Source organism: Quercus lobata, chromosome 6 (assembly GCF_001633185.2).
Source record: "Quercus lobata isolate SW786 chromosome 6, ValleyOak3.0 Primary Assembly, whole genome shotgun sequence".
In the NCBI taxonomy this organism is placed as follows: Eukaryota; Viridiplantae; Streptophyta; class Magnoliopsida; order Fagales; family Fagaceae; genus Quercus; species Quercus lobata.
In genome coordinates, this window is record NC_044909.1 from 22,163,336 (window position 1) to 22,177,396 (window position 14,061).

The 14,061-nt window shown below is 35.8% G+C and overlaps 2 protein-coding genes across 2 annotated transcripts; both read right to left on the minus strand.

Moving 5' to 3' along the window:
• Positions 1 to 1,762: 1,762 nt before the first annotated feature.
• LOC115995263 (uncharacterized protein PF11_0207-like) lies at positions 1,763 to 4,922 on the minus strand. Its single transcript, XM_031119766.1, has 2 exons — positions 4,271 to 4,922; positions 1,763 to 2,117 (listed from the first exon to the last, which is right to left on the minus strand). Exons 1-2 carry the CDS (start codon positions 4,698 to 4,700, stop codon positions 1,894 to 1,896), a joined length of 654 nt encoding a protein of 217 aa, XP_030975626.1. The 5' UTR covers positions 4,701 to 4,922; the 3' UTR covers positions 1,763 to 1,893.
• A 5,084-nt stretch (positions 4,923 to 10,006) lies between these two features.
• Positions 10,007 to 10,978, minus strand: LOC115949985. The gene is made up of 2 exons (XM_031067240.1): positions 10,744 to 10,978; positions 10,007 to 10,251 (listed from the first exon to the last, which is right to left on the minus strand). The coding sequence occupies exons 1-2, from the start codon at positions 10,976 to 10,978 to the stop codon at positions 10,007 to 10,009; spliced, it is 480 nt and encodes a 159-aa protein (XP_030923100.1).
• Positions 10,979 to 14,061: the final 3,083 nt, after the last annotated feature.

Genomic DNA, 14,061 nt, shown 5'->3' on the forward strand with positions numbered 1-14,061 from the left:
CTTTGATGCTTAAATTAGTAGCAAATATGAGGGAAACGAATCTCTTAATAGTCTAGAATTTTTTGTAAACTTTAGGGTTGGTGACGTCGTTATTTATAAGGTGATTGGAGGTCAAATTACTTTGAGATTGGGATTTGATTTTGATCTCACCCAATCTCTTTCCTTTGGTTTAGTGATTATTTTCCCTAATTCCAGAGTTATCCTTGTACATGGTAGTTTGATTATAGGGCAGTGGCTATTGGTTTGGGTTATAGGGCGTTGGCTATTGGTTTATCAAGACTGCCCATACATTTGGGCGCCATTAACATGGGTTAATGGCTGACTAAGGATGATTAATGGTATGATGTGCAATGGACAAGACGCAAGACACACAAAAAGCACTGTTTATGTGGAAAATCCATTTGGTTGAGTGCAAATGGTAAAAATCCATGATGGGGGGGAGTAGAGAGAAACTCTACTCCCAAGTCTTTATATTACTAAGAAAAATGATACAAGTTTATAGACTTTCTCCTTGTATTTTCTAGTTCTTATGGAGGCCAGACAATGGGATTTCATTGTAGTGGTGAGGCCTTTACACCTTTATTTGTATCTGCCCAATCCTATGCAGGACATTAGATTAGAGTCTTGCAGTTTGGTAGATTTTTGCTGAAAGAGTCCTTAAAAGCCTTTGTTTGGTCCTTGGTCGCACCTATAGGCTTAGCCTTGGTCTTGCTTTTCCATTTTATAATTTTACCCCTTTTGGACTCTCAAGGTATTTTTAGGACAAATTTATGACTTGATCTGATGATGTCTGGGCCAGGATGGGTCCACTTCATTAAGGGTGTAGTGTCTGTACATCTCTTCCTTAAATATGGGATTCAGAGGCTTGAAACTTGGGTTGGGAAGTGATAAAATAGGATAGGGATTCAGGATGGGCCCACTTCTTGTTCTTTATTTTTATCTTTTGGACTTTGTGGCCAAGCGGGTAATCTTCTCCGTGAACAATCAATCAAACAAACAAACAAAATTCATTTAATGGGCAAATGGAAGACTAGTTGGACAGTCGGACTCATATTGATTACCACTGCGAAGTTTCCGGATCTACCGGTGTTCTCCTGACTCTGAGTTTGACACAACAACAATGGTCTAATTATCATCATAGTCACTCCCATGTTCGTTGTCCAACAACTCGTTTGTATTATCGCCTAGAGAATGCTTCATCTCTTCATAATACTAACCACCATATATATGACCAATTCATTTTATATTTGAATATTGCCTCTCCAAATAAAACTTAAACTAGCCACTGATTTCAATTCTTTTGGCCATATGCTTTTTTTTTTTTTTTGGGTTGAATATATGCTACTTATTTTTATTTTTTTTAGTAAACCGTAATACTTATTAGAACACATAAGAAATAATAATACTAATATTTTAAACCGAATTTATAATACATTATATAATCAGAATATAACTACAAAACGGCTTAACTTTTATAATTAAGATATTTAAATAGGAGTCGAATAGAGAAGTTAGTCAGCCCAGTTTTCTAGAGAATTTTATAATACACTTATTATTGCAAATTCATCTTTTAAATTGTATTTTTAAAATATGATTTAAGTCCATGTGATGGTGTGTATACGGAAAGTGTATAATAAGGAATATGTGACTATCATTGTTATTTTTTATACTATCCTTCTTTTTCAACCCAAAAATTAAAAGTTAAGTCTTCGCATCTACCCACAAGTTATAATAAAAAATAAAAATAAAAAATTGTTACAAGTAGGCCAATTTAGCTTTTTTTTTTTCTTCTTCAATTGAATGAATCCATTGTAAAACATACTAATTTACTGTGCATCAATAGCGTTATGATTTTATAGTTACAAGAAGGAACTAATTAACGCTAGGGAACATTCAGGCAACATTCTTGGTGATACGCGATGGCTTCTTACTGCTCATAATTCGTAAGCTTTGCCTCAATATGTCAATCTCTCGTTCCTTCTTGTATTCTTCGTGCTCTATAGAAGCTAGTTGCTCTTTTAAGGCTTTGATAGTCTCTTCCTTGGCAAGCAATTCCCTCTGTAACTCTTCTATCATGTCCTCTTCCTCTGCTCTCCAATACTGTACATCCCCTGAAGCTGAACAATGTGGCATGTTACCACTTACGTACCCAAACAACAACAACAATAAATATAAAAAAATGTAACTTAGGAGGTGCTGATTTACTAAGCCTCCATTTCACTAATGTATTTCGGTAACACGCATTAATACATTTCTGATACTTATTTGCTGTGTGAAATAGAAAAAATTGTAACTTATTAAATGGTCTCATAAGGCCTCTTTTTAGGGCTGTTTTAACAAATTTTGTAACCTAAGACGAAACTTTAAGTGGGACATTGTCTTAGATTTAAATAATAATTAAATAATGTGTTTGATTTTTTATATTTCTCTATTTAAAAAATATATTTTTTGCTTTATGAGATACAAACTTAGTAATTAAGTTTTTGTATTTAAGTTTACTTTTCTTAGATAGGATTTTTATTCAATTTAATTATTTTTGAAAATTTTCTTCCTACAAATGGAAGTGCAACATGCATTGTTATCCAAAATATACAATTTAAATAATTTACTTAAAATAAAAAGGATTGGTTCTATTTTATTATATAAAAAATGACCGGTTCAAATGGGAAAAGTAAGAACTAATTAAATTATTGTTTAAAAAAAGTAACTAAATTATAAATAAATAAATAAAAATTGTAATAAAATAACAAAAGTGGATTGATGCATCACTTCAACCCACGTGATAATAAGTACGGAGCTTATCAAAAAAAAGTATGGAGAAGGTGTAAATGTGTGTGGAGACGGTGGCAAGTTTTGCTCAGAATGATGTGATGCGACAATAGGTACAAAGGTGTATGAAGACTTTAAAAATACAAGTCAAAAAAGGTAGGATATAGTGGGGACCTTAATGTTCTCTCTTTATGTTTTAATATAGGAAAAAAAAAAAAAAAGCTTCTATGTTTTGATACTGTGTGGAGGCCTTTTAATAGAATACATTCTATTGGCTAATAAAGGGAACCTTAATTTTTATTTTTATTTTGTTTTGGTGAAACAATTTTAATTAAAATGTTAAAAAATATATATATATATATATGTTATATTAGTCGATTATGGAGAGAGCTTTCTTTTATTTAGGGCCTTAATTCATTGCCTAAATTACCTATATAGTTGAGTTGTTCTGCTTCTCTTTTCCACAATATGTGTGGGTTTTACATGCTATAAGGAGGTGATTTCATAAAATCGTCACATGAAATATTCTCTCATAAAACAGAGAATTGCATTTATCTGTATAATTAACTAGCTCTCAAAGAATTTTGACACCTTTGAGCCCAGAAAAAAACAAAGCATTTTAACACTCCATAGCAAAGAGTGAAGTAGGAGAAGAAGAGGGAAAGGCCTTGCTATAAAGTATAAAGTAAAATTTAGAAATTTTCTTTCTCAATAAAGCGTCTTGCATGTTGTCGTTACTATATATATATATATATATATATATATATAAAAGATGCGTATATTATTGAATATGTAGACTATATTACTGTCGGTGAAAAGAAATGTTTCCTTTCTAAATCCAAGGTTTGGCCTAGCGAATCTTAAAAGCCTAGAGTTGTGAGTGTCTAAAGACTCCAAACTGTTTCATCCAAAAAAAAAAAAACTCTAAACTGTAGCCAGCATTGTCTCCCAAGAGATTCCTTCCTTTGTAATTACTTGCTTTGTAATTTACTTGGCATGTTGGGAACGGAAGACTATATACAGCTAGAAGAATAATCAAATACTTAAAAAGCTCTGACGCTATCGTTGTCATTAGCCCCCCCTCCAAAAAAGAAAAAAAATCCCATTTCTATGATATGCACTCAATCATAGGCACTACAGATTTTATGACAACTATAATACTATAATTAATGATCTCACAATTAGACTTAGGATATGGCATATGGGCAAGATAAAGATTGCACATCTAGACTAACGGATTAGAACCAAGGCCATTGCATTCCTATATATACTATGTTGCATATTGCTACATAAAAGAAACTGGGCATTTTTCACATGATAACCATAATAATTTCATTTTTGTCAAATGTACATTTCATATATTGTATCAAGAGTAGAACTGTAGAACTGAGGTCATAGAGTGAATATGCTGAAAGAAAGAACGAAATTCAAACATCGATGAGATCATAGTACATGCTTAGTATGTGATTATGTGAGAGAGAGAGAGAGAGATAGTACGTACCATGATTTGTTCTTTGAATGAGATCATCAAGCTCCATCTTAATAGCAAGATATAGTTGCTTCCACTTCTCCACAGCCTCATCTCTCCGAGCTCTCTCCTCCCTCATTTGCTCCACCAAGAAGCTCGTTCCCAACAATTCCCACTCTTTCTCTTTCTCACTCTTCTCCCCAATCCCTCTAATCTTGTCTTCTTTCTCATCCACTATCTTTCTCAACCTCTTTACCTCCTCTCTTAGCTTCATCTTCTCTTGCTTCCACTCGGCTTCCTTAAATGCAAAAACCATCATGTCTTCCTCATAAGCCTTGCCCTCTTTTTCTCTCTCATGAACCATCTCATTCATTTCCTTCTCAAGAAACCTTGTCTTCTCCCTCAACCCTTTGACATCTTTGTCACTTAAATTGTTCATGTTCTTGCTAGCAAATACACCCATCTTGTAGCTTTAACTAAGTGAGAGAACTTGCTCTTTTATTCTTACAAAATACACAGAAGAATGTGAATGACATAAATTTTTCACATACGCTCCTCCATTTTAGACCTACTCATTTAGATTTTGTCCACATCGCTCCCTCGTACGTAAGTTATTAAATGGAAGTGTGTCAAGTGTCAAAGACGCTCGTGAACAGGACTAGTCTTTTTTTTTTTTCTGTGATTAAACATAAAAATTGTTGTTTACCAAAAAAAAAAAAAAAAAAAACATAAAAATTGTACACAAAATACCTGTAAGCAAATAATAATTCAGATATGTCAAGTCACATGCGATTTTGTCAAGGAGCGTGGGATGGAAATCATATCACATCCAATTATTAGGCAATATATTTATTGCCAGCGTCCCACGGCCACTACATGGTTGATTTTCATTTTATTACATTATAGAATATTGTACTTGGAGCATCCTTCCACGGTCCACACTTGAAGATGGAACGATAATATTTATATGAAAAAAGTTAACAAATCTCCCTACAGTTTGTTTGGTTAAAGTGAAAAATGTGGATGAGTAGAAAATAAGAGAGAAAAAATGGGATAATGAGTGTGTTTGATTGATAGGAGAAAGAGGGAAGAAAATGGCTGGGTCGACAATTTTTTCCAGGGCTTACCAAAATTCAATTTCCCTATGATGAAGAAAAAATGAGGGAGAAGAGAGGGGCCGATAGAAATTACCCATCTTCCCCCAATCCTCCCTCACATATATGTAACATTGATATTTCTTTTTCTTTTTTTTTTTCTTTTTTTTATTTTAAGTTACACATTTGGCTTTATTCTTTTTACCTTAACTTTGGTTTTTTTTTTCCCCCTAATAGGATTTTTTTTTTAATTAAAAAAAATGATCTAGAGAGTCAATTTATACTATTTATATTTTCTATTTTTTCATTTTTCTTTTCAACCAAAAAAAAGAGTTTTTCATCACTCAATTTTTTCACCCCTCCAAACAAATAACACGAGGAGAAACTAAAATATTTTCTATACCCCAATTTTTTCATCTCCTCAACCAAATGAAACCTACGAGCATTAATTTAGAAAATAATTTTAGAAACTTTTTATGAGAAAAAAAACAACTGATTTTTTCAACAAATTTTTTTATATTTCCTAAGACAGTAGTATTAAATTTTTTCTAAAATTATCTATTAACAAATTTCTTAAGGGCACTTGTTAACTTAACCCTAATTATATTCTTAAACGTATTGATTTAGAAAATACTTTTAGAAACATTTTTATTAGTGGTCCATTAACAAATTCTTTTAAGAGTATGTTTGGGAAGTGATGAAAGTTGAAGTTTATTAGAGTTTTTAGCTTATTTTTGCTATTATTTATAGGTCTTATTGTACTTTTTGGTATTATTTATGAGTCTCACCGTACTTTTAGCTTTTTTCTTCCGTACTTTCAACAAAACATTTTCAATTTTAACTAAATAAACTATTTCCAAACAAATCCTAAGGCATCCATTCATTGCACCCAAAAAAAAAAAAAAAAATTGGACTCAAAGTTCAATACATACCCCTAAAATTTGAGATTCTTTTTAAATTTTGTCTCTTACTTTTTCAAATTTTGAATTTGTAAAGGTTGTGGAAAGAGAGATCACATCCTACTGCTTGATTAGAGTCTGTTTGGATACAATTTATTTTGTTGAAAACTGAAAATTAAAAATACTGTAGCAAAATAATTTTTAAATGAGTAAAAAATTACTGTTCATTTTTTTTTTACTATTCATATGTCTTGATATACTGTTCATATCTCATAAACAGTGCACCAAGTGCTAGTCTTGAAAAAAAAAAAAAAAAAAAAGCTGAAAACGCGCGTGGATCCAAACTCTACCTAGTTGTGTTTTTAACGTAGTTTTTTAGCTGAAAATTTGTTTTAATTTGCTAGAAGTTAGTTTTAAAGTACAACTTTAAAAAGTTAAAAAAAAACTTTAAAATTTTTTTTTTTTTTGATCGGAACTTTTTAAAAAAATTGTCACAAAAACATACCAAAATTATATTAACCGAGACTAGACTAGAGGGCTAAAACCCTATCTTGTTTTCACTGTTAACTTACATGAAAATTGGGAAATTACAGCACAGTTTCCTTGGCTTTAACGTTTAACATGATCAATTTTCTAAAAGGAGGATAAGAATTCTGACACGGTAGGTTGGTAAGTACTAACACATCAATTCTTAGATACATTATTGGGTTCTGTACAAGACATTGAAGAGACACTCAAACCCAGGCCAAACCCCTGAGTTAACATTATTGGGGTATGAAAAGTATAACAATCACATTTTAAGTTGGGAAGCTATAGAGTATGGACAAGACATCAATTTTGTCTTGCTGTCGGTACTACTTGAAATTCATCCCGGTCCACTTATGGTGGCTATTAGACCAGCCAGACCCTCGGGATATGTGTTCACAGAATGAGACATTAACGGAGCATATTCCTGCCGTGCAACTTCAAATAGTCTTACCCACACAACACTTTAACACTGTGTTTGGTTGTAGCTATGGAGAGGGAAAAGAAGAAAATGTGAGTCTTTTCTTTCTTTTGTTTGTTTGTAAAGAGAAGATAAAGAAATAATGCATGGTTTTACCTTTGTGCCCTTAATGATGTGAAAATTCATATATTAGACTATTTGTAATTTCTTAAAAATTTTAAGAACATATTAGTCATTCTATGGTATAAAGTGATGGACTCCATGTAATTAATGATCTCCCTTCCTTCATTTTTGCCCAAATTGGGCTAATACCAAAACAGTGAGCTCCAGGAAAATACCATCACTCCACGAAAATAAGTTTAGGATCATTATTTTTTTTTTTTCACAAAATTTTTCATAAGGACTAAGATAATAAAATTTTTCATAATGACTAAGATAATTAATTGACTAATTGTAAATAATAGACATTAAAATAATGTTATCAGTGGATTTAAATGAGAGCAACAACAACTTTTTTTTTTTTTTTTAGAAACAAACACACACAAGGAAGAGGGGAAGAGGTTCTAATACAAAGGTATACCACAACTTCACTAAAAAACCATGCTAAGAGCAACAACTTTTTTTTTTTTTTTTGAGAATGAAAACTACTATTTTATTGAAATAAAAGCCGGGATCAGCAAAGAGTACATCATATAGGTGTGGTGGAATATCCTCCACCCACACCGACAAACCTCTAACATGTCTAGCATATTTAGCTAGGTTGTGGGCTACTCTATTACCACTTCTACTAATATGTGAGAAAGCAATACATTTACTAGTAACTAGAGTGGATTTGGCAAACTCAAGAAGATGGCCAAATGTTGACAGGGAGGCTTCTGTGTTTCAGAGGGTGTTTATCACTACTTCCGAGTCTCCTTCAAGCATAAACTCGGTGATACCAAGTTCCTGTGCGAAGATCATCGCTCTCGCAACAGCCATGGCTTCCACAATAACTGGTGGGAACAGTAACGGTGCTTGTTCTGATAGTGAGGCAATGGCATTTCCATGGCAGCCGTGGACTACCACACCCAAACCAGCCTTGCCTAGCTCCGGAAAAATGGCCTCGTCAAAGTTTAGTTTAAGACAGTTTGCCGGAGGAGGACGCCACTGGACACTATGCTAAGAACGTGTGGCTGCTGCATGATTTGTGAGAGAGCGTTAGGACTGTTGGAAAGTAACAAGAGTCTGTGAAGCTTGTTGGATGACCTGAGCTTTGGGAAAAACACTTGTGTTTATGCGCAGTTGGTTCCACCGATGCCATATTGTCCACATTACCATAGCCATGAGATCCACATCCTTCCTTTTCTCATAAGTCAAGTTGAACAATTCTCTAATGTTTGAAGCATCAAGCTGTCTTCGATCTTCAAAGCTTGGAATGTTTTGCCATATCTCATCCAATGTAGGGCATTCCCATAGAGCATGGGCTGTTGTTTCGGACTCCACACCACATTCTTCGCATTTGTCTTCGGTTAGGATCTTCCTCCTCAACAGATTACATTTAGCTGGTATGGCTTCTTTGCAAGCCTGTCACATGAAGTTTCGCACTTTATTAGGAACGTTAAGCCCCCAAATCAGCTTCCATACCTCATTTTGTTGCTGTGTGTATGCAGGAGCACCCAAAGAAGTTAGTTTTGCTAGGAACTTAAAACCCGAGTTTACCGTATAGTTACTTGAGGGAGTGAATGGCAAATGATTTTGTCCTCCACAAGAGTGTGGCGCAATGGAATACTAAGAACCAGTGCAACTTCTTCAAGTGACAACAACCCGTGCACTAAATTTGCATCCCATGTTCTTGTACCTGGATTGATGAGATCAACAATTCTACTATCCTCAAAACCTAGAACAATATCTAATAGGACTCGTGGGTGTTCCTGTGAAGGTAGGCAGGTGTCATTCCAAATACTAATATCCTCTCCACACCTCACCCTCCATTTGGCACCCTTTAGAAGGACATCTCTTTCCTTTAGGAAACTATGCCAAGCATGTGAACCAAAGCTAGAGTCTTGAGCCTCCCATAAACTACAATTTGGAAAGAACTTCATTTTAAAGACTCTGTAGAATAGGGAATTCTTATTGTGAAGTAATCTCCATGCTTGCTTAGCCAAGAGATCATCATTGAAATTGGCCAGATCCTTGAACCCCATTCCACCTTCTTTTTTAGGAAGACAAAGTTTATCCCATTTCACCCAATGAACTTTACTTCGTTCTCCTTTCTGCCCCCACCAAAATCTTCTTATTAGGCTCTTAATTTCTGTACAAAGCCCTATTGGGAGTTTGAAGCAACTCATGGTGTAGGTATAGCCTGAACAACTACTTTGATTAATATCTCCCTTCCAGCTTGTGATAGGAGTTTCTCCTTCCAATCCTGCAATTTCTTCCAAACTCGATCCTTTATATAATTGAAACTTGCTTTTTTGTTTCTGCCAACCAATGAGGGTAACCCCAAGTATCTTTCATACTGGATAATTTCTAGAACTCCCAAAGCCAACTTAATTTGATTTCTAGTGTCATCGGTGGTGGATTTACTAAAGAAAATTGTCGTCTTACTTCGATTAATCTGTTGACCTGAGCATCTTCCATACACATCCAGAATGTCCAAAACTCGTTGGCACTCCTCAATGCTGGCCTTGCAAAACAGCAAGCTATCATTTGCAAACAAAAGGTGGGTTATATGTGGGCTATTTCGACAAAGAGAGTAACCCTTAATATATCTTTGGTGAGCAGCTTTATTGATTAGCCCATTAAGACCTTCAGTACAAAGTAAGAAAATGAAGGGAGAGAGAGGGTCTCCCTATCTGATGCCCCTAGATGGTGTGATCATGCCCTTGGGTTCTCCATTCACCAATATTGAGTAGGTCATAGTTCTGACACATAGCATCATGAGATTGATCCAGTGCTCTGTGAACCCCATTTTTTCCATGACTGATTGTAGATAGGACCACTCCACTCCGTTATACGCTTTGCTCATGTCTAGCTTGATGGCCATATATCCTTCCTTCTCTGTGTATTTCTGCATACTGTGTAGAGACTCAAAAGCTACCAAAATATTGTCAGAAATAAGGCAGCTTTTTGTAAAAGCACTCTGATTCTCAGTGATAATATTAGACAAAATTTTCTTAAGTCTATTTGTTAGAACTTTTGAGAAAATTTTATACAAAACATTACACAAACTGATTGGTCTAAATTCAAATGCAAAATCAAGATTTTTCTTTTTTGGAATGAGTGTAATAAAAGTGTGTTTAGGTGCTCAGATAAAGTGGCAGAATTAAGATAATGCATTACAGTATTAGATATGTCATCACTAATTAAATTCTAGTAGTGTTGATAAAAGAGGGGTGGCACACTGTCCAGCCCGAGGCCTTTAGCGGGGCCATTCGGTTAATGACTTGCTTTACCTCCAGTTAGGTGAACTCGCATGAGAGCTTGGAGTTCATTTCCTCAGTAATCACGTCTAAATAGAATCTGTAGCCGAGGAACAATATTGCTGGTTTGTTGAGCAGAAGAGGTTCTGATAGTACTGTACTAGACATCCAGCTATGCCTTCATTGTTCTCAACCACACGACCATTGGAGTCCTTCAACTTCCGGATTAGATTTTTCCTCTTTCTTTGTGAAGCATGGCTATGAAAGTACTTTGAGTTTCTGTCTCCAAATTTTTCCCACAAGACTTTAGATCTTTGGAACCAAAGTCTGTTTTCCTTGTCGACTAATTCAGCTATCTCCTTCTTCAAATCTCGGACTTGTTGATTATTTCCAAATCTCATAGCTGCTTTTTCAACCTCATTTAATTCCCTTCTCTTTCAGCTCAACACCATTCTAACATTGCCAAAACAATTCCGGTTCCAAACTCTTAATTCTTTGCCACATTTGTCTATTTTACGAATTACATGATCATGAGCACCTTCGTCTTCCCTTGACAACCACACCACTTCCAAAATATCTAAACACCTACGATTCGAGAGCCACATTTCTTCAAACCTGAATTGTTTTGAGAAAGAAGGGATGTCCAAACCATCCAAGGTGATCCACAAAGGAGACTGATCAAAGGAGTCTGAATGCAGGTGGTGAATTTTTGAGCTCGAAAATTTCATGAACCAATCATGGTTGGCCAACCCTCAGTCCAGTCTCTCCCACAGTGAATGCCCATCGGCAGAATGCTTTCTCCATGTGAATTACTCTCCCACATACCCAAGGTCAATAAATCTACACTCATTAATGACATCCTTGAAAAGTTATATCTGAGCTTGGCTTCTGTTATTGCCTCCCAATTTTTCTGAATGTCTTGTGATTTCATTAAAGTCTCCAGCGCAAAGCCAAGGAAGGTCATGTTTATTATTGAGCAAGCGAAGTTTGTTCCATGCTTCAATTCTCTTGTGTGTTGCCGGCTCTCTGTAGAAACCTATGAATCTCCATGCTTTATCACTACCTTTACTGATTATTGAATCTATGTGATACTTAGAAAAAGAATCCACATGTACATCAAAGGAATTTTTCCAATACAAAGCCAAACCCCCACCACCTCTAAGATTTCTTTCCACGTAGAACAGATTATCGAAATTAATATTCCTTTGGACTTCTTTTAGCTTAGCTTCATCCGCCCATGTTTCGGCTAAAAACATGACGGAGGGATCTTTAGCCTGAATCAATACTTCAAGCTCTTTCCCTGTACGCAGGTTCCCAAACCCGTGACAGTTTTATACTAGGAGACTTATTACGCCTAGCAGGGTTGCTATGCAGCCTCCACCACTGAGCTTTGTTGATCTTCTTCCTTTGAAACCTGTAGCTTTTTGGTAGGTAACTCAGGAAGGAACTCCATGTCTTCTTCTCTGTTTCTTTTTGAAGCCGTAGGCCCCTGTGTTGTTTTAGGCCCTTGTGTAATTTCAGTTTCCATAATATTCTCACGTGCTAGTTTTTTCCATGTGCGACGGGTTCTGTTTATTGAGTTAGGAGGTGGAGAAATCTCTGTCACGTGAGATGCTAACTCTTGAACTATTAAAGGATGAGCTAGCAAGGAGGGAGGTAATGGCTTCTCCCTGTTGGCTGAAAAGTGTGATGTGCCAACTAGGTTATGGTCCACGTGCTCTTCACAGCTATCATACTTTCCTATAGTAGCATCTATATCCTGTATCTGAGATTCAAAATCAACGGAATTAGTATGGCAAGTAGATAATTTTGAATTGGGAGTTATTACCTCAATTAATGGGGTGTTGTTATTCTGGGATTGTGGCGTGCTTTGCACCTCTGTTTCTAAAATTTCCATAACTGTCTCTTGTTCCCGATCATCTCCTCCCTTCTCACCGAGATCAGCCCTTGCCATGTTCTTTGTTTGTCTGTCTGCCGTTTTAGAGGATTTCTCAACAGTTGGCGTGTTGGAAGGTTTTGTGACTCCCCCCAAACCATCGCCCATGCCAGGGACCACGATGAATGAGGTTTTCCTCGAGATGAAAGGCATGGCTCTTAGCCATGGACCATACTCATGAGGCTTCGTGTTCACTGGTTCTTTCCTTACTAGCCCAACATCGTAGTCCTTCCCATTATGTGATATTAGACCGCACCAATAGCAAAAGTTAGGTAGTTTTTCATATTTAAAAGAAACCCAAATTTCTTCATTATCATCCATTACTACCCTTCGACCTCAATAGAGAGGTTTTGAGATATCAATCTCAACACGAACTCGAAGGAAGTCGCCCCCCACCGACTCAGTAGGATTCTCACATGGTATTACCTAACCGAGTGATTCTCCTAGTTCGGTTGCCATCTTAGGATCAAGCATACGCATCGGCAAACCGTATATTTGCACCCAAAATTTCAGTTTTGTGAACCTTAGGTACCTCGGCGGTGTAGAGCCATCAAACCTCTGTAGTAGGACTGCGTGCTTATTGAAAGTCTAGGGTTCATTGGCCAAAACCCGTTCTGCATCTGCTTTGAGTTCAAAAACGAATAGGAGAACATGATCTCCCGCTTCTCGCACTTTGAAATCTTTTTTGTCTCTCCATAGGAGTTTTAGCGTACGACCTATGGCTTCCACGTTAAGCGCTCTTTTTGTAAGAAACTTGACAGCCAATACATACTCTTTGTTTCGTAGATTTTTAGATCTCGACAGACTAAGCTTGATGTCTTCCTCATCTTTCAATGAAAGTTTTTTCCAATCGTATAGAATATCTTCCATGGGGGTATAGCAATGTTGAGAGGGTAAAGAGAGAAGAGGTAGACCACACGGAGGTCAAGGAACCCTACTACTATGAAGGTTTAACAGAGGGGGAGTTTTATCATTCCGGGGAAGATAATGAAATTCTACGCTCTAGTGTCTCAGGGAGAAACTAGGGCAAGAAAGAATTTCCCTTCAAGAGCAACAACTTGATAATTGAACATTTGTGAAATTTGTAAAGAAACTATTTTTTATATGTAAGATTACTAAAAGAAGTACAAAAATCCAATTTCGGAGGTGACAGTATTTTTTTTTTTTTTTATAATTTAATAGTTACATGCTTTGCTTTTACAACGAAGAGAGAATTTGAATAATGAACATATGGGAACAGCAAGAGGTGATATAATTGCTACATACCATACCAAACAAAGTATTCATTTAGTAAATTTCCATTGCTTTCCCATACAACATTATTACATGTGAATAATGTGATGGTTATAAATCTTTGGATTCTCTTGCCGAAAACGACTTTGCAGTTATTGCCTGGCATGCATGTACGCAGGTCGGTCCATTTTCCTTCATAAATTGGCATCTTTAATTAATCACTTGTGCTGTATATGATTCCCATAGCAATAGCATGAATGGGTCATGGGGTTAAATTGCAAGTAAGCTTCCCAGTACGTACATGAGGGACGGTTT

Excerpts from the sequence above, each read along its gene's own strand:
- LOC115995263 (XM_031119766.1), bottom strand. The coding sequence starts at position 4,700 with ATGGGTGTATTTGCTAGCAAGAACATGAACAATTTAAGTGACAAAGAT. Across the intron at positions 2,118-4,270 it reads CATTCAAAGAACAAATCATG|CTTCAGGGGATGTACAGTAT; the intron begins GTACGTACTATC and ends CACATTGTTCAG.
- LOC115949985 (XM_031067240.1), bottom strand. The coding sequence starts at position 10,978 with ATGAGATTTGGAAATAATCAACAAGTCCGAGATTTGAAGAAGGAGATA. Across the intron at positions 10,252-10,743 it reads CAATGAAGGCATAGCTGGAT|CTTTTGAGTCTCTACACAGT; the intron begins GTCTAGTACAGT and ends ATATTTTGGTAG.